Source organism: Notolepis coatsorum (assembly GCF_963971535.1).
Source record: "Notolepis coatsorum genome assembly, chromosome: 2".
In the NCBI taxonomy this organism is placed as follows: domain Eukaryota; kingdom Metazoa; phylum Chordata; class Actinopteri; order Aulopiformes; family Paralepididae; genus Notolepis; species Notolepis coatsorum.
In genome coordinates this window covers 101,177,504-101,201,654 of record NC_140166.1, presented here as the reverse complement: position 1 = coordinate 101,201,654, position 24,151 = coordinate 101,177,504, and the positions used below count along the sequence as shown (strand labels likewise).

The 24,151-nt window shown below is 47.6% G+C and overlaps 1 protein-coding gene across 1 annotated transcript in view; it reads left to right on the top strand.

The window, feature by feature from the left end:
- LOC311223474 (C-type lectin domain family 18 member A-like) overlaps nt 1-24,151 on the top strand; it is a gene marked incomplete at both ends in the record, with an annotated part of 94,180 nt that overhangs the window by 28,911 nt on the left and 41,118 nt on the right. The window contains 3 exons of the mRNA XM_084308260.1: nt 8,789-8,910; nt 12,781-12,888; nt 22,513-22,605. Coding sequence (XP_084164386.1) covers nt 8,789-8,910; nt 12,781-12,888; nt 22,513-22,605 — 323 coding nt within the window. The remainder of the gene's footprint in view (nt 1-8,788; nt 8,911-12,780; nt 12,889-22,512; nt 22,606-24,151) is intronic.

Here is a 24,151-nt window from a genome sequence, read left to right as displayed (position 1 = left end):
CACAGGACGGGTGTAAATGCGCCCCTGGACGAGTACTTCAGCTGCTCGGACCTTGCCATCGGCACCGGTGATCACTTTGCTTACGCGGCCAGCCGGCCACATAGCTCTGGGTAGTGACTGGTCAATAATCATGACGACTGTTCCTTCCGTCAAATTGTCTCTCTCTTTTACCCACTTCTGGCGGGTCTGTAGAGACGGTAGGTAGTGCAGTAGGAAACTGCTCCAAAACTTGTCGGCTAATACTTGGCTGTACCTCCACATTCGTCGGCCGTTCGCTTCTTCAGGCCGGTACATTGTCTGGGGTAACGCGGGATCTAGCCGCCCCATCAGGAGGGTGTTGGGGGTGACTGGGTCGACATCTGCTACATCACTGGAGACGTAACCGAGGGGCTTTGAGTTCAATACTCCCTCAATCTCCGTGAGGACTGTCATTAGGACTTCTTCCGCCACAGTCTGGGCCCCAAGTACTGCGTACAGGGCTGTCTTTATAGAACGTACTTCTCGTTCCCAAGTTCCACCGAAGTGGGGTGCGTTTGGGGGGTTGAATTGGAAGTCAATCTGGGCTGGAGCGAGGTGGGTCTTAAGTTCTGGGCCCATAGCTTGGAAGCTCTCCCTCAGCTCTCTTTCTCCGCCTTTGAAGTTTGTCCCGTGATCGGACAATAATGTAGACGGTTTTCCTTTCCGTGATGTGAATCTTCGGAAGGCCATAAGGAATGAGTCTGCGCTCATGGTCGGAAGGAGCTCGATATGTATCGCTCTGGTGGTCATGCATTTGAATACAATACCCCACCGCTTCTCGGTGCCTCTTCCTTTCTTTATGTGCAGCGGGCCAAAACAGTCCAGGCCTGTTGAGTGGAATGGCTTGTCGCCGAGTCGGAGGCGACATGGAGGTAGGTCAGCCATCCGTGGTATGCTGGGCTGCGCGCGCCACTTTCGGCAGTCTAGACAGGTTCGCTGGAAGCGTCGCACCGCCTCTCTTCCTTGAAGTATCCAGTAACGACGTCTGATTTCCGCGAAGACTCTCTCTGCTCCTGCGTGGTGTACATCCTCGTCGTATTTCTTTATAATCAGCTCTGTGACCTTATGTCGGCTGTTCAATACGATCGGGTACTTAATGTCATCCGGTAAATTGGGGGCTCTCCGCAGGCGACCACCCACTCTGATGAGGGTATGTGTGTCACTCTCGGGGGCCAGATGAATCAATCTGCTGTCTGATGGGACGGGCTTTCCTCCCTGTAGACAGTCTAGTTCATCGGGGAACGAGTCTCTCTGGGCTCGTTGCAGTAGAAGCAGTTCTGCTTCCTCGTAGTCAGCTGCTGACATATCAGCGGGGGACTTAATCTCTGGGTGGTGCCGCAGGAATGTCCGTTGCTGCGCACTCTCTATGGTAATGCAATCGTCTATGTTGGGGTCTGCGGAGACAACAGTGCTCAATCCACAGAACATGGGTTTCTTATTCTCAGCCTCCTCGTCACTTGCTTCCCTCGGGGTGGGCGTGGGCCAATCTCCTTCCGGGAGCTTGAGGAATGCTGGTCCGTCACTGTAGATGTTATGACGGGTTAAGTCATCTAGGGACATTCCCCGGGTGATGACGTCAGCTGGGTTGTGTTTTGTATCAACATAGCGCCAGTTTGCTTCTCCGGTTAACTCTCCGGTTAACTCTTGAATCTCAGTGACTCTGACTCCCACGAAGACTTTGTATTTGCATGAATCCGATTTGATCCAGGCGAGTACTGTCGTGGAATCTGACCACAGGATTGTTCTATGCACCGGAATGGTGAGCTCACGTTGGATGAGCGTGGCTAGATGCGCTCCTGCAAGGGCTGCGCAGAGCTCTAGACGTGGGATAGACTGTTGCTTGCGTGGGGCTATTCTCGAGCGGGCGAGGATGAATGCTGTGTAGATCTCTCCCCCCTCTTCTTGGGCCCGCAAGTAGGCTACTGATCCGTAGGCGACCTCGGAGGCGTCACTGAAGACGTGTAAATCCATTTTACATGTCTCTGGCCTCACCGTGGGTGGGAAGTAGCTTCGGCGTATATTAACGCCTGGGAGTGAGTGGAGTTCCATCTCCCACTCTCTCCAGGTGGATGCAAGGTGTGCGGGAATGGGGTCGTCCCAGCCCTGGTCCTTGTCCCACAATGCTCGTACAATCATCTTTGCCCTGGTGGTGTACGGTAGTATACATCCTAACGGGTCATATTGTCGGGTGAGTGTTCTGTACACAATCCGTCTGGTGGTCGGTATTGCCGTCGACCTTCCCTGCTCCGTGGTCAGGGGTTTGTGTCTATAGTGGAGCGAATCTGTTTTGAAGCGCCACACTAGTCCTAGTGTCATCTCTTGGGCTTCTCCTGGGATTGTGGCCATCCAGGTCTCGCTGCTCGCTGCCTTGTCCTCGGAGGAGAGGCTGCGCAGTACGTGCGGATCGCTGCTGGCCCACTGCCTGAGATCAAAGCCGCCTTTGATCAGAGAGGCGCAGAGTTTAAGTAGGAGAGCCTCGGCTTTTTCCTGGGTCGAAACGCTTTGTAGACAGTTATCTACGTAGAAGCTGTTCTTCACACTGTGTCGGAACTCTTCGTCCGCTGCTGGGTCCTCTGCGACATGTCTCTGTAGTGCAAATGTAGCACAGCATGGGCTGCATGTAGTTCCGAAAGGGAGGACTTCCCATTGGTAGATGGCTGGGTGCTCATCTCCTGGCCTCTCTCTCCATAGGAACCGCAACAGGGGCTTGTCCTCCTCTACTAATCTCACCTGCAGGAACATCCCTTTGATATCCCCGCTGATAGCCACCTTGTCCTGGCGGAAGCGGAGTAGTACGCCTAGTAGGGAGGGGCCGAGTGTAGGACCGGGCAATAGCTCTTTATTCAGATTTTGGGATCCGATCTGGTAGCTGCAGTTAAACACGATGCGGTCTTTGCCGTTGTGATGAACCTTGTGGTGGGGCACGTACCACGATTCAGTCGTCTGGTCGGCCTCTTTAATGTCAATCTTTGTGACGTGTCCCGCTGTGATGAGCTTCTCAATCTCAGCGCGGTATACACTTTCTTGGGCGGGGTCCTTGGCTAAGCGCCGCTCTGTGTTTAGTAGGTACCGCTCTGTGGCGTCTTTCTTTGCGTGAAAGGTAGGCATCCCTTCCCGCCGCAGGAGTGGCGTGGCGTATCTCAACACGCCGCTGACTGGGACTCTCTTTGTTCCCGTCTCGAGGAGGTTAATGGCGTAGATGTCGTCTTTAGAGCGAATGTCTTTCTTTTCGTTCTTAAAGGGCATTTGTTCTAAGGTCCATAGCCTCTCTACATGCTGCAGGAGTGCGGTGTCTCCCTCTGTGACTCGGGAGTGGAGACAGCTAGTGGCTGTGGTTCGGTTGAGAGATTTGGCGAGTGGGCCTTGGAGAGTCCATCCTAGGCGGGTCTCGACTGCTGCAGGACAGCCTCTGGGTCCGGTATGAACCCGGTCTATCGGGACAATGAGGTCTGCATGGTCGGAGCCTATCAACAGTGTCGGGGTAGCACCGTCTATGAGTGGGATCGGTAGCTTGCGTAGATGTACATATTTCTCCATCAGCTTGGCTACGGGGTATGTGTACCGCGACAGTCCTATTTCTTGGCTGGTGAAAGCGTCTGTAATCCTGTACCGTCGCTCGGGCTGGCCGCTTGCTGCGATAGAGAATGAGACATTCTCGCCCTTTATCGTTTTCAAATCTCTTCTTATTGTCCGAATTGTCATTTGGTTTTCGCTCCCCCGCAGCCCTAGCTGGGCCGCAGCGGACGCGAGCAGAAGGGTCTTCTCTGACCCGTCATCAAGGACGGCGTAAGTGTCCATGACTTTATTCTGGTAGCTCAATGTCACACGGACTACCTTTAAGAGCACTCTGGCTCCGCTGCTGCTGGCGGGGTCGATGTACATGACGCTTGCTTTGCTGCTTGATGGTGCGGGTGGAGGCCGCCGTCTGTTACTGTCGTGGAGTATGTCCAGATGGGCTCCATCGCACCGACTGCACTTTTTCTTTAAGCGGCATTCGGCTGCCATGTGTGATCGCGCACAGCGAAAACAGCGTCTGTTGGACTTTATCCATTGACTCGCTTCCTCCGCATTCATCTTGGGGAATGAGTCACATTGTGACAGCCAGTGTTCTTTCTCACAGTAGGGGCACACTATCTTCCACTTCTCCTTTCTTGAGGGGGTACTGTGGCTCCTACTGCTTGGCACTGACTCCGATTGGTGCATGACAGTCACCGATCTTCTTCCATCATTTAGTCTCCTGGTTCCTTCTCTGGAGCCAGGGGTGCTCCGTCCGAATGTATCTAGCCGTAAGCTGCTGACTTCTCTCGCCAGGAAGTCGGCTAGATCGAGGAGGTTCGGTTCGGGGCCATTAGGGTCTCGGTGGTCTCTCTGCCGCCTAAAGCGCTCCTGTCGGGCGGGCGGTAGCTTCTCCAAGATCCTCTCTACATTTGAGTTGGCGTATAGTTCATGCCTACCCTTTTCCCTCTGCGCTCCCAGCATCCCTACCAGGGACTGCACTCTGATGGACAGGTCGTCCAGTGCTCGATTGTCTGTTGCTGGGGGTAGGCGGTCGATGTGCCTGATCTCCTGGATCACGTAATCCCATATACGTCCATATCTCTGGTCCAACGCTACCAGCGCTGCGGTGTATGGGGTCGTGGAAGTGGCGTAGGCGAGCGCTATGTTGTGCGCGCGGGGTACCTTTAAATGCTTCAGTAGTATCGCGTATTTATGGCGTTCATCAATGACATCCACCAACATTGTCTCCAGACACATGCGGAGCTCCGTATACTGGGCCCGGTTCTCCTGGGTGAAGTCTGGTACCATAGGTGTGCCAATGTATGACGCGGATTGTTGATACATCGGCGAGCGTTGGGGGAGAGGCCTCCTAGGCGAGTCTCCTCCTGCTCCTTGGCGTGGGCTGGTACCGGCTGTGTACCATGGCCCGCTGGTCCAGGTGCTGTTCCTCGGTGCGGGTCGTGCGTCGTGCTCACCCGTGAATAGCGTCGGGGGTCTGTAGCGCAGCTCCGCGGGGGTATAGCCTGGGCTGTACTGGACCTCCTGGTCCGGTAGAGCAGGGGTTCCCAAACTTTTCAGGCCAGGGCCCAGAAAATAAGGCGTCAGAGAGCCGCGGCCCAATGCACATCGTCGGGCTTTTTTTTTTTTTTTTTGCCATGCGACCGATTTTTTTAAGCCAAATATCACTTCAATCCTATTAAGTTAGTTCAAGTTAGTTATTCATTTATATGTGCTATTTATGAGAGGGCTAACTTGTTGCAAAATAATAATGATAATAATAATAGCCTCATTAAAATACTATTGTTGCTTCGGTTGTTTTCAGCGTTTTATGTGCATAATCTGTTATTTAGTTTGAAATGTTCGTTGAAATAAGTAGATTTTTCGTTTTTGTTTATTTATTATTAATATAAAACCATATAGTCACATTTTAGAATACAATAGAATAGAATTTTAGAATACAACTAGAAACACTGTCCTGGCCTGCTTCTAAGTTCAGTGGCCTGACAAAATAAAATTTAAATTAAAATTAAAAAATTAAAATAAAAAAAATATTTTTTTTTTATTTTTTTTTATTTTTTTTAAATCATCTCACGGCCCACCCGTGGCTGCTCGCGGCCCACCTTTGGGTCGCGACCCCGACTTTGGGAACCACTGCGGTAGAGTACTGTGCTGTCGTCGGGCGTGGTTCTCCTCCTCTTCCTCTTCGTCTTCCGTTAGGTCATCCAGGGCTTGTAGTCTCTGATTTAGCCTCTCCGCAGTGTATGCTGCTCCTTCCCGGTGGCTGGGTCTCGCTTGGACCGGTTGGGGAAGGGGGTCTGCGTTCAGGGTCGCTTACTCGGCTAGGGGATGCCGCCCTGGAGTGATGTCTAGACGAGTTCCTGGAGCCTCTGGTGGAGGGAGGGGGTGTTGTCCTTCTGATCAGCTGTTCTATTAGTTGCGCTTGTGCTCTGTCGCGCTCGGCTTCGCGCTTGGTGAGATCCGATTCTCTCTGGGCACCGGTGGCGGCGCGCTGGGCGTCGGCCCGGTCTCTTGCCATATTCTCTTCCATCTGAATGCGTCTTATTTCCAGGCGTATGTGCTCTTCTTCGCTCCGTTGCTGTATCTGCAATCGATCGCGTTCACCCTGGAGTCTATCGCGTTCAGTAGAGGCTTTCAGGCTGACGAGGAATGCCTGCTGTAGTGTCCTCTCTGCCTCGCTGGGAGAAGACGGTTGTATAGGGGAGCCGTCCCTTGGGGTACTCCGTGCGGAGTCTTGGAGCTCTATCTCCACGGTGCTCTCCTCATCTTCTTCCGTGCCGAGTTCTCTCTCGGTAGTGTTGTCTTCCTCCCGGGACTCGTCGGGGACTACTTCTTCGGTATTGGCGGGGTGTAAAGTCATGTCTGGTTCCCCCTGGTCCCCACCGTGAGCTGGGTCAGTTACGTTAGAACCCATAGGGGCCTCTATGGTCGGGGTAGCCTGGTCGTTAGGGTTAGACATAATTTTACTTTCTAGTTTTACCGCGTTTACTGTTGGTAGAAGACTAGGTTGTTGACTGACAGCGTAAGCCTCTAGGTACTGAGGGAGCTGTCGTTTGCGCCGCAGGCGTTGTTGGTTAGGAGGATCGTTTCGTGGAGTGTTCATCATAGGCCATTTTAATATTAATAACACTATATTAATATTACACTGATTACCATCCGGCTCGAAGGACCAATTGTAACTGAGGGGTACAATTCCCTGACTGTATGGTTAGATATGATACTTACTACCACTACCTCTTGTACTTTAGACTCTGGCCACCCAGTACTAGGTATAAATAATTATGATAAACACTCCCACCTGATGAAACGGATCCAACACAAATGTACCAAGTCGAAAGTCTGCGTTTAATAATAATACATAGCAAAAGGTATGTACAACGATCACTTAATTACATTTATGATTTGAAATAGTATGCACTTTTATGGCAAATGAGTATTCGTAGGTAGATCAATATCGAATGTCCAATCTCTGATTGCGCAGGAAGCAAATATACAACCTGGAATATTTAGGGAACAATAGCAATGATACTTGAATGATTATATAGCTGGATACACTAGGGGAAGGTTCCGACTGCTTGTAGGACAGCTGGAGGGGGGGGGTAGAGTCTGGCTGTATCCCGTCTGGCCGAGGGTATCCTGGGAGAGCCCACAGTCGTGCGACCCGGTGCCCAGCGATCCTCGATCCACAGATGAAAGCAGTTGGACTCTATGTGGCCGGCGTCCTCCGGTCCACGATGGAGAGACGTGAGGCGACCTCGTCGTGTAGAGCGTCTTCTCACCTGTCGTCCTCTCCGGGGGGGGTATTTCCAACACACCGCAGTGTTGGCCTTTATCCATAGAATAATCAAAGTACTCAAAGCATAATCCAAGCCGGGGAAGGCTAGCCGTCGTCGGTAGAATAATCCAATATACAGGTCCACTCGCTCTTTGGCCTGGAGCTCCTCGGGTGCAGCTTCACGTGGGGTCAACCACCCTGGATAAGCGTCCAGCTGATGCCCGAAACGATGGGGGTGCTGATTACTATAGAACTCTTACCGCACGAGGCACTACATATGAATAGACTATTATTAGCTTAATAGAATACGTCCAACTCGACGATATAGTGCCAAATATGACTATTCAAATATTAATATACACGATGTCTCAATGCCGATACTGGGCCGAATTGGCCTTACTGCCCACACGTGGTTCGCGGGGAGGCTTTTGCGTCTGTCACTCTGTTGGAGGGTAAGGAACTGGACTAAAAGAAAGCTCTACTTTAATAGCGCAGTATATATACGCACTATGAACAAATAGTACCATTAGTGGTGCGGTAGACATATTCCTACGCGGAACTAGGACTTGTCCATACATGTTGAGCGGTACGATTGAACCTGGTCTGAGGGGTATGGCGACCTGGCACCAAGGTCTCGTCCAATGGTAGAATGGAGACTATTATGGGATGTTCAGTAGACTAGAAGGGATATTCAATGCATATTGTACAAGGAATATACAAGGGATATCAGGGGATATACAAATACAATTAAATATATATATATAAATAAATATATATATTCGGTTTAATCTGATCCTTCAGAACAAACACAATACAGTATTATAGATTATATTGTCTTGTTGTGTACAGTATTGTAATGGGTTTTGTGTTGTGTACAGTATTATGAAGTATATTGTGTTGTTGTGTACAGTATTATACAGTATATTGTGTTGTTGTATTCAGTATTATACAGTATATTGTGTTGTGTACAGTATTATACAGTATATTGTGCTGTGTACAGTATTATACAGTATGCAGCGTTGTTGTATTCAGTATTATACAGTATAGTGTTGTGTACAGTATTATACAGTGTATTGTGTTGTTGTGTACAGTATTATACAGTATATTATGTTGTTGTGTACAGTATTATACAGTATATACTATATAGTGTTGTGTACAGTATTATACAGTATAGTGTCTTGTTGTGTACAGTATTATACAGTATATTATGTTGTTGTGTACAGTATTATACAGTATATAGTGTTGTGTACAGTATTATACAGTATATTATGTTGTTGTGTACAGTATTATACAGTATATATTGTTGTGTACAGTATTATACAGTATATGTGTACAGTATTATAAAGTATATTGTGTTGTTGTATTCAGTATTATACAGTATATTATGTTGTTATGTACAGTATTATACAGTATATTGTGTTGTGTACAGTATTATACAGTATATTGTCTTGTTGTATACAGTATATTGTGTTGTTGCAGGGGTAACTGGGAGGTGAATGGTCAGCTGGTGGTCCCATACAAGGCAGGACCATCTTGCTCCCTCTGCACCTCCTCCATGTCTGGCTGCTTCAGGCTGTGGGACCATGTAGGAGGACTGTGTGGTGAGAACATCCAAGATCATTCAAAAGAAAACAGTTATAGTATCACCATAGGAATACATTGTAGATTAGATTTAGGGATGTTCGATGTTGGCTTTTTTACCGATATACCGATATTGTCCAACTCTTAATTTCCGATACCGATATCAACCGATACCAATATACAGTATGCAGGGTGTCCCCCGCAAAAAAACTAAATAATTTCAGTTAACTAACATTACATATTATGTCTTGTCGTGGAATTAACACATCATTATGCATACTTTTGACAATAAAAGTATGCATTGATGTGTTAATTTCACTGGATGCATTCAATAAGGCATTCTAAATGTAAACATTATCTGTGCATCTCCCCTTTTCTTCTCTCTCTCCCTCTGGTTGGGTAGGCCGATAATATCGGACATCTCTAATTAAAATGTATTGTCATCTTACAACACAAGTACAGGACAACAAAAATATGTTTGACATCCAACCAGAGTGAAAATGTAACAGTAAAGTACAATAGTAATATACAATGTACAGGTGATTAAACTGGGTATAAAATATATAAATTAGTACTACTGAGTAATGGTGCTAATCAGATCCATGTACAGAGTTGTAGTATTATTATGTACAGTGATACAGGTATAAAGACACTATAGTAGTAAGTCGTACTGGCCAGCAGCATAACTAGTAAGAGTAGGTAAGGGATATCTACAGATATAGATTTAGTATCTACACATATGTCAAATGGATTATATGCAAGTATATACAGACAGTGGTAAATATAAATATATGTGTATGGTATATACAACATTATTCTACATCCTATCATATAGAGTTATATGGGTTATATGCAGGTGTATAAGTAGGTATATAGAAAGGATTATAATGCAGGTATATTCAGACAGATATGGATGTGTATATATACGGTAGGGCTGACCCCGATTAGTCGAATAGTCGACTAATTGATCGAAAGGAGCCGTAGTCAACTGCCAACCTCTTAGTCGAATGCAATTTTTTTTAAAATAATTATACTATATATATATTGATGTATCCATCAGTGGACCAATTGCATGCTTTCGCAGAGGACAAGAAGCCTTCTGTCGACTCATTCAGACATTAAGCACACCCACAGCCCAAATGGAATGATAAAAAAAAAAGATAATAAGTAAAATAAAATGTCATACTAACACTTTGATTGCCCAAGGTTAAATTCATGATATACCATCCCTTGCCAGCTCTATTTAACATGGAGAAGTTCCCCTTCTTTGCAGGGCTATAACTTTTTAAATTCTATTGCTAGATTGCCATTATTAGGGCCCATTCAATGTCCTATATGTATTGTTCATGGTGTAGCAACGTTAAACTTTTTCATTCACATATTCATACTAAAATATGGTCTAAAGTATAAGTATGTTTTCATCTCTTTCTGCAGCTTTCTCCAGAACGTGATTTATAGCCCCAAATGCATTATATTGATGATCAAATACAGTTTGGTAGGAATCTGTGCGAGATCAAAAATTTCAACTGGACGTACTTCTAGAATTTACTACACGTCATCTGATGTTGACCGGATGGGCGAGGGGGCGTTTATAATTCCGTGGGCAACGTTATACCATTCATCTAATGTGGGTCATATGTTCATCATAGCAGTTTATATCGAACACGGTAATACTACACGCTAAAACTCACCCCAGTCTCCTCGGGCCGTTGGGCGATCAGCGTGGAGTAGACAGTTTTCGATTATGGGATGTTGAAATGCCCGATCTATTTCCAGGTTGTATAATAGTATATACGTCCAAATCATGTTGTTTTTTCGAGTTATTTCCACCGATCGATGTTCACTGTGTGAAGACAGAGTCTCTCTAACATTAGCGAGTGCCCGGACCCCATATGGAGTGAGTCCTGTCGGTTCAAAGGTTGATATCCGGTTTCGATCTGCCGATCGGCCACCAGATGGCGCTCTTGAACCGCTAGAGGGTTGAGAGGAGATCAGCACTGTGTGTCAAGGCTCCAGAACGGAAATATGATTTCGATCACAGATTTTTGAAATATTGATATCAAAGACGAGTTACGGCGTCCTCGGCAACTTGAGCATGGCGGGGAATGACGAGTTCCGGCGTTTTCGGCAGTTAAAGTGCTAATAGTCGACGATCTGCAAGTTTTGACGACTTCAAGTCGACTACAAATCCTTAGTCGGGGACAGCCCTAATATATGGTAAATATAAATATATATATACATGGTATATACAGACTATAGTTTGAGGTAGTTTGAGGTAGACTATAGTTTGAGGTAGACTATAGTTTGAGGTAGGTAGTTTTATCATATCGGCCGCCGCCTAGGGCGCCATCCACTAGGGGGCGCCAGCTGCCAGGACCAAAAAGTATTCAGAACCAAAGAAGATACAGATATCAGCTGAAACCCTAATTTGCTAGCTTACCGGGAAAGAGGCTGAATGTCGATCCAACGTGTAAGCTTTCTCAAAGAGGTAGAGAGGAAAGAAAAGATGGCAGCCTGCTGACATTATCGTATTTCAGAGGTTATCGCGGTATCTGTGTCAGTGCTGCAGTGAAAATGTAGATATCATCTGAAACTAGAGACCCTGAGGAATCTATAGGTACCTTGCTAGCCTACCAAGAAAGGCTAGAAAACCATCTGAGAGAATTTGAAGGGGGGAAAAACATCCTGCTGACATTGTCGTATTTCAGAGGCTCTCAGTCTCGATGCTTCAGTGAATATGCTTATGTCATCAGAACCTGGGGATCCTGAGGGATCTGGAGGTACAGATGTCTTTCAGAGACGGTTGCTCTATTCTAAAGCTAGAGACGATTCATTCAATCTTTATTTCAACTCCAAAAAGCCCTAATTTCCAATGACGGCGAGCATACAAACATAATAAATGCAATACAAAATACAATAAACAATTCAATATACAATTTACAATAAGTGCTTAGTGCAGTCATAATCAAATGTGTACAATCAAAACAATTACAGATTATGGTGGAATGGTTGGTGATCAAGGACTTACACTGACCAAAGGATACCAAAGTATTGAGTTTTAGAGTTTGTTGTTAGAGGCATCAGTGATGAATGTCAATCTAGAATCTAGATGAAAGTCACACGACTGTTCAGACTGTGGTCGCATTGCAAAGAAATCACCCCAAAAAGGTGGCCCGAATTAGGATTGAACAGACCAGATTGCATGTGATTTGTGCTTGTGTGATTTGTGATTATGAAAAAAAGTTATCACATACTGTATGAGCAAAGAAATCTGATTTGGGCCACGTTTCTACCTGCAGTGTGAACACAGTGCAGATACTGGTGCTGAAGGACACTGTGTTCATTGGAAATGAAAAAGCCTTGATTGGCGCATTGCTGCACAATGATGAGCAACAAGGAACAATCAACAGAATGGCTGAAAAACATAGAAGGGCTGATTAACGTTACTTGATGCTTAATTATACAGGCAGCAGAACTTTGATTTTTAGGAAGAGCTAGGAGTGACCTCACTGCTGTCCTCTATGTAAGAAAACGTCCTTAGAGAATTGTGAAAACAAGTAACACATTATTTAAAATATTCAGTTTTGAGAAAAACAACTTCAGCATAGGTGTGTGGAGGGTGAAAAAAAAACTTGAAATCTGGTAAAAAAAAAAGACTGACTAGAATCAGGTTTCTTAAATGTTTTGTGGATGTAAAGTGAGTCTTAATATAATTGTGTGTGTGTGTGTGTGTGTGTGTGTGTGTGTGTGTGTGTGTGTGTGTGTGTGTGTGTGTGTGTGTGTGTGTGTGTGTGTGTGTGTGTGTGTGTGAGTGCGTGCGTGCGTGCGTGCGTGCGTGCGTGCGTGCGTGTGTGTGTGTGTGTGCGTGTGTGTGTGTGTGTGTGTCTCAGAGACTCCTAGGAACCCATGTCGTATGAGCTGTGGAGAACATGGTCACCTGAATGTCTCATCCTGCAAGTGTCATTGTGACCCCGGGTTCACCGGCCGCTTCTGCCAGGGTACCTACATCATACAGACAAGTAGAATCATACAAACTGTTCCATTGTTTCTCAGTGTTTAGAAGAGCTACAATATACAGACTAGTAGAATGCAGTGTGGGGAGTAGCTGGGGGGAGGGAGGTTAGGATGATTCCAAGGGCCCAGCACTATTATTATCTTGTTATTAATATGGTTTTATTATTATTATTATTATTATTATTATTATTATTATTATTATTATTATTATTATTATTATTATTATTATTATTATTATTATTATTATTATTATTATTATTATTATTATTATTATTATTATTATTATTATTATTATCCTAAAGTAAGTTAATGTAGATGACTCAAAAGTATAATTGCCTGTATTAAAAAAAAACTTCACAAAAGAAACAAACAGGTGCGTGTTACTCTGTTTGACAGAATGAGCGATTGTATACTGCAGAGCACATCAAAATGTAAGTGTCTGTCAACCTAATAGTGTGCTTGAGTAGACTATTTGTGTTGGAGATGGGATTACAGAGAGACAGGACAAGTAACAGCTTTTGTATGTTGAGTTAAGTATCAGAAAACATTGTCACAAGAGTAGGGGAAAATATATGCCTAGCCTAGCCTAGTGCGTTCTTTGGTAGACTATTGCATTGGTCCATTCATTGAAGATGAACGCTGTAACTGAGGGGTACAATTCCCTGACTGTATTACTAGATATGATACTTACTACCACTACCTTTGTACTTTATATTCGGCCACCCAGTACTCGGCATAAATATATTATGATAAACACTCTCACGTAGATGAAACGGATCCAACACAAATGTACGAAGTCGAAGTATGTATTTATTCCTACACAGCAATGGTGTGTAGAGCAAGCACTTAATCACTTAATTACATTTATGAATGGGAATTAGTATGCACTTTTATGGCAAAGAGTATTCGTCGGTATATCAATAGAGAATGTCCAATCTCTGATGGCGCAGGTGGTAAATATACGACCTGGAATAGTTAAGGAATAACAGCAATGATACTTTAATGATTATAAGACTGGATACACTAGGGGGGTTAATCCGGTCGCTTGTAAGACAACAGGAGTAGGAGGGGGGGGGGGGTAGAGTCTGGCTGCCTCGTCCGGCTAAGGGTATCCTGGGTGAACCCACAGTAGTGCAGTTCAATGCGCCAGCGATCCTTGGACCACAGATGAAAGCAGCTGGACTCTCTGTGGGCCGGCTCTCTCCGGTCCACGGAGGAGAGACGTGAAGCGACCTCGTCTTGCAGAGCGCCTCCTCACCTTGCGTCCTCTCCAGGGGGGGGGGGTTCCAACACACGGCAGTGTCGGGGGTCTTTATCCATGGAATAATCACTGTACACAAAGCATAATCCGTGCCTGGGAAGGCGGGCTGTCGTCGGTAGAATAATCCGGTATACAGGTCCACTCGCTCGTCGGCTCTGGGGCTCCTCAGATGCAATCTCACATGGGGTCGACCATCCTGGATAAGCAGCCAGTTCTCTGCCCGAAACGATGGGGTGCTGGCTACGGTAGTATTCTCACCGCACGAAGCACTACATATGAATAGACTATTATTAGCTTAATAGACTACGTCCAACTCGACGATATAGTGCCAAATATGACTATTCAAATATTAATATACATGATGTCTCAATACCGATGGTAGGCCGAACTTGGCCTTACTCCCACACGTGGCGTCGCGGGGAGGCTTTACGTCTGTCACTCTATTGGAGGGTAAGAAACTGGACTAAAAAGGAAGTCCTACTTTAGTAGCGCAGTATATATACGCACCACGAACAAATAGTACCGTTAGTGGTGCGGTAGCCAGATTCCTACGCGGAACTAGGACTTGTTCGTACATGTTGAGCGGTACGTTTGAACTGGGTCTGGGGGGTATGGCAGCCTGGCACCAAGGTCTCGACCAATAGTAGAATGGAGACTATTATGGGATGTTCAGTAGGCTAGAATGGATATTCAATGCATATTGTACAAGGAATATACAAGGGATATCAGGGAATATTAGAGAATATACAAATACAATTAAATATATATATATAATAAATATATATATTCGGTTTAATCTGGCCCTTCACAACAGCCACCCCCTGATTGGTCCCAGACCTAATCAGTTAAGCAGAGACAGATTAATCGCGTTGTCTATTTACACATAAGGGTTTGCTGTAGGGGTTAGTCAACTTCACAAAGTCATAGGGTTATAGGGTCATGGTCATCATCGATTGTGTCTGGGAGTCGGGGCAGTTCTATGAGCCTCGCCACGGGACGGGTGTAAGTGCGACCCTGGACAAGCACTTCAGCTGCTCGGACCTTGCCGTCGGCACCGGTGATCACTTTGCTTACGCGGCCGGCCGGCCACATAGCTCTGGGCAGTGATTGATCAATAATCATGACGACCGTTCCTTCTGTCAAATTGTCTCTCTCCTTTACCCACTTCTGGCGGGTCTGTAGAGACGGTAGGTAGTGCAGTAGGAATGTCCTTTGTTGTGCACTCTATGGTAGTGCAATCATCTATGTTGGGGTCTGCGGAGATAACAGTGCTCAATCCACAGAACACAGGCTTCTTATTCTCAGCCTCCTCCTGACTGGCTTCCCTCGGGATAGGCGTGGGCCACTCTCCTTCCGGGAGCTTTAGGAATGCTGGGCCGTCACTGTAGACATTGCGACGGGTGAGGTCATCTAGGGGCATTCCCCGGGTGATGACGTCAGCTGGGTTCTGTTTTGTATCAACGTAGCGCCACTCTGTTTCTCCGGTTAACTCTTCGGTTAAGTCTTGAATCTCGGTGACTCTGACTCCCACGAAGACTTTGTACTTGCATGAGTCCGATTTGATCCAGGCGAGTACTGTCGTGGAATCTGACCACAGGATTGTTCTAGACACCGGTATGGTGAGCTCACGTTGGATGAGCGTGGCTAGGTGCGCTCCGGCTAGGGCTGCGCAGAGCTCTAGGCGTGGGATAGATTGTTGCTTGCGTGGGGCTATTCTCGAGCGGGCGAGGACAAATGCTGTGTAGATCTCTCCCCCCTCTTCTTGGGCCCGCAAGTAGGCCACTGATCCGTATGCGACCTCTGGGGCGTCACTGAAGACGTGTAAGTCCATTTTACATGTCTCTGGCCTCACCGTGGGTGGGAAGCAGCTTCGGCGCATATTAACGCCTGGGAGTGAGTGGAGCTCCATCTCCCACTCTCTCCAGGTGGATGCAAGGTGTGCGGGAATGGGGTCGTCCCAGCCCTGGTCCTTGTCCCACAATGCTCGCACAATCATCCCTGCCCTGGTGGTGTACGGTAGAATACATCCTAGCGGGTCATATTGTCGGGCGAGTGTTGTGTACACACTCCGTCTGGTGGTCGGCGCCGCCGCCGGCCTTCCCTGCTCCGTAGTCAGGGGCTTGTGTCTGTAGTGAAGCGAATCTGTTTTGAATCGCCACACCAATCCCAGGGTCATCTCCTGGGCTTCTCCCGGGATTGTAGCCATCCAGTTCTCGCTGCTGGCTGCCTTGTCCTCGGAGGAGAGGCTGCGCAGTACTTGCGGATCGCTGCTGGCCCACTGCCTGAGATCAAAGCCGCCTTTGATCAATGAGGCGCGGAGTTTAATCAGGAGAGCCTCGGCTTCTTCCTGAGTTGAAAGGCTTTGTAGACAGTTGTCTACGTAGAAGCTGTTCTTTACGCTGTGTCGGACCTCTTCGTCCGCTGCTGGGTCCTCTGCTACATGTTTCTGTAGTGCAAATGTAGCACAGCAGGGGCTGCACGTCGTTCCGAAGGGGAGGACTTCCCATTGGTAGATGGCTGGGTGCTCATCTCCTGGCTTCTCTCTCCATAGGAACCGTAACAGGGGCTTGTCCTCCTCTACTAATCTCACCTACAGGAACATTCCTTTAATGTCCCCGCTGATGGCCACCTTTTCCTGGCGGAAGCGGAGTAGAACGCCGAGTAGGGAGGGGCCGAGTGTGGGACCGGGCAGTAACTCTTTATTCAGATTTTGGGATCCGATCTGGTAGCTGCAGTTAAATACTATGCGGTCTTTACCGTTGTGATGGACCTTGTGGTGAGGCACGTACCACGATTCAGTGGTCTGGTCAGCCTCTTTAATGTCCATCTTTGTGACGTGTCCCGCTGTGATGAGCTTCTCAATCTCAGCGCGGTATACACTCTCTTGGGCGGGGTTCTTGGCTAAGCGCCGCTCCGTGTTCAGCAGGTACCGTTCTGTGGCGTCTGTCTTGGCGTGGAAAGTAGGCCTTCCTTCTCGCCGCAGGAGTGGCGTGGCGTATCTCAACACGCCGTTGACCGGGACTCTCTTGGTCCCTGTCTCGAGGAGGTGAATGGCGTAAATGTCATCTTTAGAGCGAATGTCTTTCTTTCCGTTCTTAAAGGGCATTTGTTCCAAGGTCCATAGCCTCTCTACGTGTTGCAGGAGTGCGGTTTCTCCCTCTGTGACTCGGGAGTGGAGACATCTAGTGGCTGTACTTCGGTTGAGAGATTTGGCGAGCGGGCCTTGGAGAGTCCATCCCAAACGGGTCTCGACTGCTGCAGGACAGCCTCGGGGTCCGGTATGAACCCGGTCTATCGGGACAATGAGGTCTGCATGGTCGGAGCCTATCAACAGGGTCGGCATAGCATTGTCTATGAGCGGGATCGGTAACTTGCGCAGATGTGCATATTTCTCCATCAGCTTGGCGACGGGGTATGTGTACCGCGACAGTCCTATTTCTTGGCTGGTGAAAGCGTCTGTAATCTGGTACCGTCGCTCAGGCTGGCCGCTTGCTGCGATAGAGAATGAGACATTCTCGCCCTTTATCGTCTTCAAATCTCGTCTTATTGTCCGAATTGTCATTTGGGTTTCGCTTCCCCGCAGCCCTAGCTGGGCCGCAGCGGAGGCGAGCAGAAGGGTCTTCTCTGACCCGTCATCGAGGACGGCGTAAGTGTCCAGGACTTTATTCTGGTAGCTTAGTGTCACACGCACTACTTTTAGGAGTACTCGGGCTCCACTGCTGCTGGCGGGATCGATGTACATGACGCTCGCTTTGCTGCTGGATGGTGCGGGTGAAGGGCGCCGTCTGTTACTGTCGTGAAGTATGTCCAGATGGGCTCCATCGCACTTGGTGCACCTTTTCTTTAAGCGGCATTCGGCTGCCATGTGTGAGCGCGCACAGCGAAAACAGCGCTTGTTGGACTTTATCCATTGACTTGCTTCCTCCGCGTTCAGCTTGGGGAAGGAGTCACATTGCGCTAGCCAGTGTTCTTTCTCACAGTAGGGGCACACTATCTTCCACTTCTCCGTTCTGGAGGGGGTACTGTGGCTCCGGCTGCTCGGTACTGACTCCGATTGGTGCATCACAGTCACCGATCTTCTTCCATCATTTAGTCGTCTGGTTCCTTCTCTGGAGCCAGGGGTGCTCCGTCCGAATGTATCTAGCCGTAGGCTGCTGACTTCTCTTGCCAGGAAGTCTGCTAGATCGAGGAGGTTCGGTTCGGGGCCATTCGGGTCTCGGTGGTCTCTCTGCCGCCTAAAACGCTCCTGTCGAGCGGGCGGCAGCTTCTCCAAGATCCTTTCCACATTTGAGTTGGCGTAAAGTTCATGCCTCCCCTTCTCTCTCTGCGCTCCCAACATCCCTACCAGGGACTGCACTCTGATGGACAGGTCGTCCAGTGCTCGATTGTCTATTGCTGGGGGTAAGCGGTCGATGTGTCGGATCTCCTGGATCACGTAATCCCATATGCGCCCATACCTCTGGTCCAATGCTACCAGCGCTGCTGTGTATGGGGTGGTGGAAGTCGCGTAGGCGAGCGCTATATTATGTGCGCGGGGTACCTTTAAGTGCTTCAGTAGGATGGCGTATTTATGGCGTTCATCCAATACATCCACCAACATGGTCTCCAGACACATGCAGAGTTCTGTATACTGGGCCCGGTTCTCTTGGGTGAAGTCGGGTACCATAGGCGTGCCAATGTATGACGCTGACTGTGGATACATCGGCGAGCGTTGGGGGAGAGGCCTCCTAGGCGAGTCTCCTCCCGCTCCTTGGTATGGGCTGGTACCGGCAGTGTACCATGGCCCGCTTGTCCAGGTGCTGTTCCTCGGTGCGGGTCGTGCGTCGTGCTCACCCGGGTATAGAGTCGGGGGTCTGTAGCGCAGCTCCGCGGGAGTATAGCCTGGGCTGTACCGGACCTCCTGGTCCGGTAGAGTACGGTGCTGTCGTCGGGCGTGGTTCTCCTCCTCTTCCTCTTCGTCTTCAGTTAGGTCATCCAGTGCTTGTAGTCTCTGGTTTAGCCTCTCCACAGGATATGCTGCTCCTTCCCGGTTGCTAGGTCTCGCTTGGACCGGTGGGGGGAGGTGGTCTGTGGGGGGTATAGACCTCGTCTGTTGGTCAAGTTCAGGGTTGTTTACTCGGCTAGGGGATGCCGCCCTGGAGGTGTGTCTAGACGAGTTCCTGGAGCCTCTGGCAGAGGGAGAGGGTGTTGTCCGTCTGATCAGCTGTTCTATTAGTTGCGCTTGCTGTCTGTCGCGCTCTGCGTCCCGTAGAGCACCAGCAGCTGCTCGCTGGCTGTCTGCTCGGTCTCGGGCCACATTCTCTTCCCTCTGAATGCGTCTTATTTCTAGACGTATATGCTCTTCTTCGCTCCGCTGCTGGATCTGCAGTCGGTCGCGTTCAGCAGCGGCGTTCAGGCTGATGAGGAAGGCCTGCTGTAGGGTCCTCTCTGCCTCGCTGGGAGAAGGCGGTTGTATAGGGGAGCCTTCCCTCGGGGTACTCCTTGCGGAGCCTTGGAGCTCTATCTCCACGGTGCTCTCCCCGTCTTCTTCCGTGCCGAGTTCTCTCTCGGTAGCGTTGTATTCCTCCCGGGACTCATCGGGGACTACTTCTTCAGTACTGGCGGGGTGTGAAGTCATGTCTGGTTCCCACTGGTCCCCACCGTGAACTTGGTCAGTTACATTAGAACCCGTAGGGGCCTCTATGGTCGGGGTAGTCTGGGCGTTGGGGTTAGACATACTTTTACTTTCTAGTTTTACCGCGTTTACTGTTAGTAGAAGACTAGGTTGTTGACTGACAGCGTAAGCCTCTAAGTACTGAGGGAGCCGTCGTTCGCGCTGCGGGCGTTGGTTAGGAGGATCGTTTCGTGGAGTGTTCATCATAGGCCATTTCAATATTAATAACACTATATTAATATTACACTAATTACCCTCCGGCTCGAAGGACCAATTGTAACTGAGGGGTACAATTCCCTGACTGTATTACTAGATATGATACTTACTACCACTACCTTTGTACTTTATATTCGGCCACCCAGTACTCGGCATAAATATATTATGATAAACACTCTCACGTAGATGAAACGGATCCAACACAAATGTACGAAGTCGAAGTATGTATTTATTCCTACACAGCAATGGTGTGTAGAGCAAGCACTTAATCACTTAATTACATTTATGAATGGGAATTAGTATGCACTTTTATGGCAAAGAGTATTCGTCGGTATATCAATAGAGAATGTCCAATCTCTGATGGCGCAGGTGGTAAATATACGACCTGGAATAGTTAAGGAATAACAGCAATGATACTTTAATGATTATAAGACTGGATACACTAGGGGGGTTAATCCGGTCGCTTGTAAGACAACAGGAGTAGGAGGGGGGGGGGGTAGAGTCTGGCTGCCTCGTCCGGCTAAGGGTATCCTGGGTGAACCCACAGTAGTGCAGTTCAATGCGCCAGCGATCCTTGGACCACAGATGAAAGCAGCTGGACTCTCTGTGGGCCGGCTCTCTCCGGTCCACGGAGGAGAGACGTGAAGCGACCTCGTCTTGCAGAGCGCCTCCTCACCTTGCGTCCTCTCCAGGGGGGGGGGTTCCAACACACGGCAGTGTCGGGGGTCTTTATCCATGGAATAATCACTGTACACAAAGCATAATCCGTGCCTGGGAAGGCGGGCTGTCGTCGGTAGAATAATCCGGTATACAGGTCCACTCGCTCGTCGGCTCTGGGGCTCCTCAGATGCAATCTCACATGGGGTCGACCATCCTGGATAAGCAGCCAGTTCTCTGCCCGAAACGATGGGGTGCTGGCTACGGTAGTATTCTCACCTCACGAAGCACTACATATGAATAGACTATTATTAGCTTAATAGACTACGTCCAACTCGACGATATAGTGCCAAATATGACTATTCAAATATTAATATACACGATGTCTCAATACCGATGGTAGGCCGAACTTGGCCTTACTCCCACACGTGGCGTCGCGGGGAGGCTTTACGTCTGTCACTCTATTGGAGGGTAAGAAACTGGACTAAAAAGGAAGTCCTACTTTAGTAGCGCAGTATATATACGCACCACGAACAAATAGTACCGTTAGTGGTGCGGTAGCCAGATTCCTACGCGGAACTAGGACTTGTTCGTACATGTTGAGCGGTACGTTTGAACTGGGTCTGGGGGGTATGGCAGCCTGGCACCAAGGTCTCGACCAATAGTAGAATGGAGACTATTATGGGATGTTCAGTAGGCTAGAATGGATATTCAATGCATATTGTACAAGGAATATACAAGGGATATCAGGGAATATTAGAGAATATACAAATACAATTAAATATATATATATAATAAATATATATATTCGGTTTAATCTGGCCCTTCACAACAAACGCAATGTGACATCCTTTACTAGGCTCACCCACCAACAGTTCAGGTGCTGAACTGCTGATCCGAATGTATAGGTAAAACCATATTATGCGTTTTCATCAATAAATAAATGCCCCAAATTTTTTAAGCTTACGCACGCTCGCATGGATTGCGGGCCCACAAATAGATTATTTCATGGGGCCCAGAATCTTAAGCTACGCCCCTGTGTGTATGTATGTTTGTTTCAGTGCATTGCAGTGTTCAGTATGTATGTGCGTTGCAGTGTTCAGTGTGTTTGTTTGTTCCAGTGCGTTGCAGTGTTCAGTGTGTTTGTTTGTTCCAGTGCGTTGCAGTGTTCAGTGTGTTTGTTTGTTCCAGTGCGTTGCAGTGTTCAGTGTGTTTGTTTGTTCCAGTGTGTTGCAGTGTTCAGTGTGTATGTTTGTTCCAGTGCGTTGCAGTGTTCAGTGTGTATGTTTGTTCCAGTGCGTTGCAGTGTTCAGTGTGTTTGTTGGTTCCAGTGCGTTGCAGTGTTCAGTGTGTTTGTTTGTTCCAGTGCCTTGCAGTGTTCAGTGTGTTTGTTGGTTCCAGTGCGTTGCAGTGTTCAGTGTGTTTGTTGGTTCCAGTGCGTTGCAGTGTTCAGTGTGTTTGTTTGTTCCAGTGTGTTGCAGTGTTCAGTGTGTTTGTTTGTTCCAGTGCGTTGCAGTGTTCAGTGTGTTTGTTTGTTCCAGTGCGTTGCAGTGATCAGTGTGTTTGTTGGTTCCAGTGCGTTGCAGTGTTCAGTATGTATGTTTGTTCCAGTGTGTTGCAGTGTTCAGTGTGTTTGTTTGTTCCAGTGCGTTGCAGTGTTCAGTGTGTTTGTTTGTTCCAGTGCGTTGCAGTGTTCAGTGTGTTTGTTTGTTCCAGTGCGTTGCAGTGTTCAGTGTGTTTGTTTGTTCCAGTGCGTTGCAGTGTTCAGTGTGTTTGTTTGTTCCAGTGCGTTGCAGTGTTCAGTGTGTTTGTTTGTTCCAGTGCGTTGCAGTGTTCAGTGTGTACATGGCCGCTACAAGGAAGAAGAGTGTTCCTGTCAGTGTGATATCGGCTACGGGGGCTCTGAGTGTGCAGGTGAGTGCAAGGTGTGTGTGTGTGTGTGTGTACTGTATGTCTGTGTATGTGTGTGTGTGTGTGTGTGTGTGTGTGTGTGTGTGTGTGTGTGTGTGTGTGTGTGTGTGTGTGTGTATGTGTGTGTGTGTGTGTGTGTGTGTGTGTGTGTTTGTGTGTGTCTGTGTCTCTGTGTGTGTCTGTGTGTGTCTGTGTGTGTGTGTGTCTGTGTGTGTATGTATGTGTGTGTATCTGTCTGTGTGTATGCATGTGTGTATGTGTGTGTGTCTATGTGTGTGTGTGTATGTATGTGTGTGTATCTGTCTGTGTGTATGCATGTGTGTATGTGTGTGTATGTGTGTGTGTGTGTATGTGTGTGTGTATATGTGTGTGTGTCTGTGTGTGTGTGTTTGTGTGTGTGTGTACACTGTATGATCAGCGTTGGGTACAACACTCTGTAGGTACTACTTGTTTAATAACCTGCTCCTATATAAACTCAAATGGCTTCCGGTTTGAAAAGCGCATTAAGTGGAAACTGGCAGCTTTTCTTCCTGCAACATAAAAGGTCTGGTAACTAGGCTACTACAGGTTTGATCAGAAGCACAGCTGGCTGGAATTCATGAAGGACACTTTTTTTCTAAACAAGTGGTTGTTGTGCTTGTTGTGTTTGTTGTAGGTGAGCAGGTGTTTCAAGAGATATGAGGTCATCTCTTTTGCTTCTCTCTCACTACAAAACGATGAAACAGCGCTGATGATTTTCTCAGAATTTACTTTAATTTTACCCAGTGGCAATACTACAGACAGTTGGCCACTCCCTCCATCCCAGCATTATATGCAGTTGCAGCAAAATGTGCGGTTCTTTTATAAGATGTGAAATAGTTGTTAAGTGTTGCAAATGTTATAATTGTGGGGTTTATTGTCTATGTAAATAGTGTGTGTTTAAACCCAGTAACAATAATTTTTATGTTTTTAACACATTGGTCGCCAACAACGTCGTAATCCATTATTGCCCACCATGCGTTGAACGCCAACAACGGCGTAATTCGTTGTTGGGATCAATATTTAATTTTTTCGCCCATGGCATTCATAATTCATCCAGCCCCCCTCCGGGACTGCAGCGGCACCCTGTCTGATATTGCAACGCCTCAATACCGCCTGGTGGATGATCGGGCGAGTTACACTCCACACCAAACCGGAAGTGGCGCTGGTGAATCGAGGAAATCCCTCCGGCAGTACTATCTTGTTATGTGGATCAAGAGACACAATCGAGTGCATTGGGATCGCTTTCGAAACGCAATAATATATATGATTTCGGCGTTTATTGCGTCATACAAGCGGGAAATGGATCTAGCAGATCGACGTCAAATAATTGGAATATTTTTCCTCCAGTCTCATCGGCGAACGGTAACCGTTCGCCGATGAGACTGGAGGAAAAATATTCCAATTATTTGACGTCGATCTGCTAGATCCATTTCCCGCTTGTATGACGCAATGACGGAATATAACGTTATTTTCAGCTTGATTGTCCATTTCTTTGTTTGCAATCCATCTGGTCAACATATCAACCCAT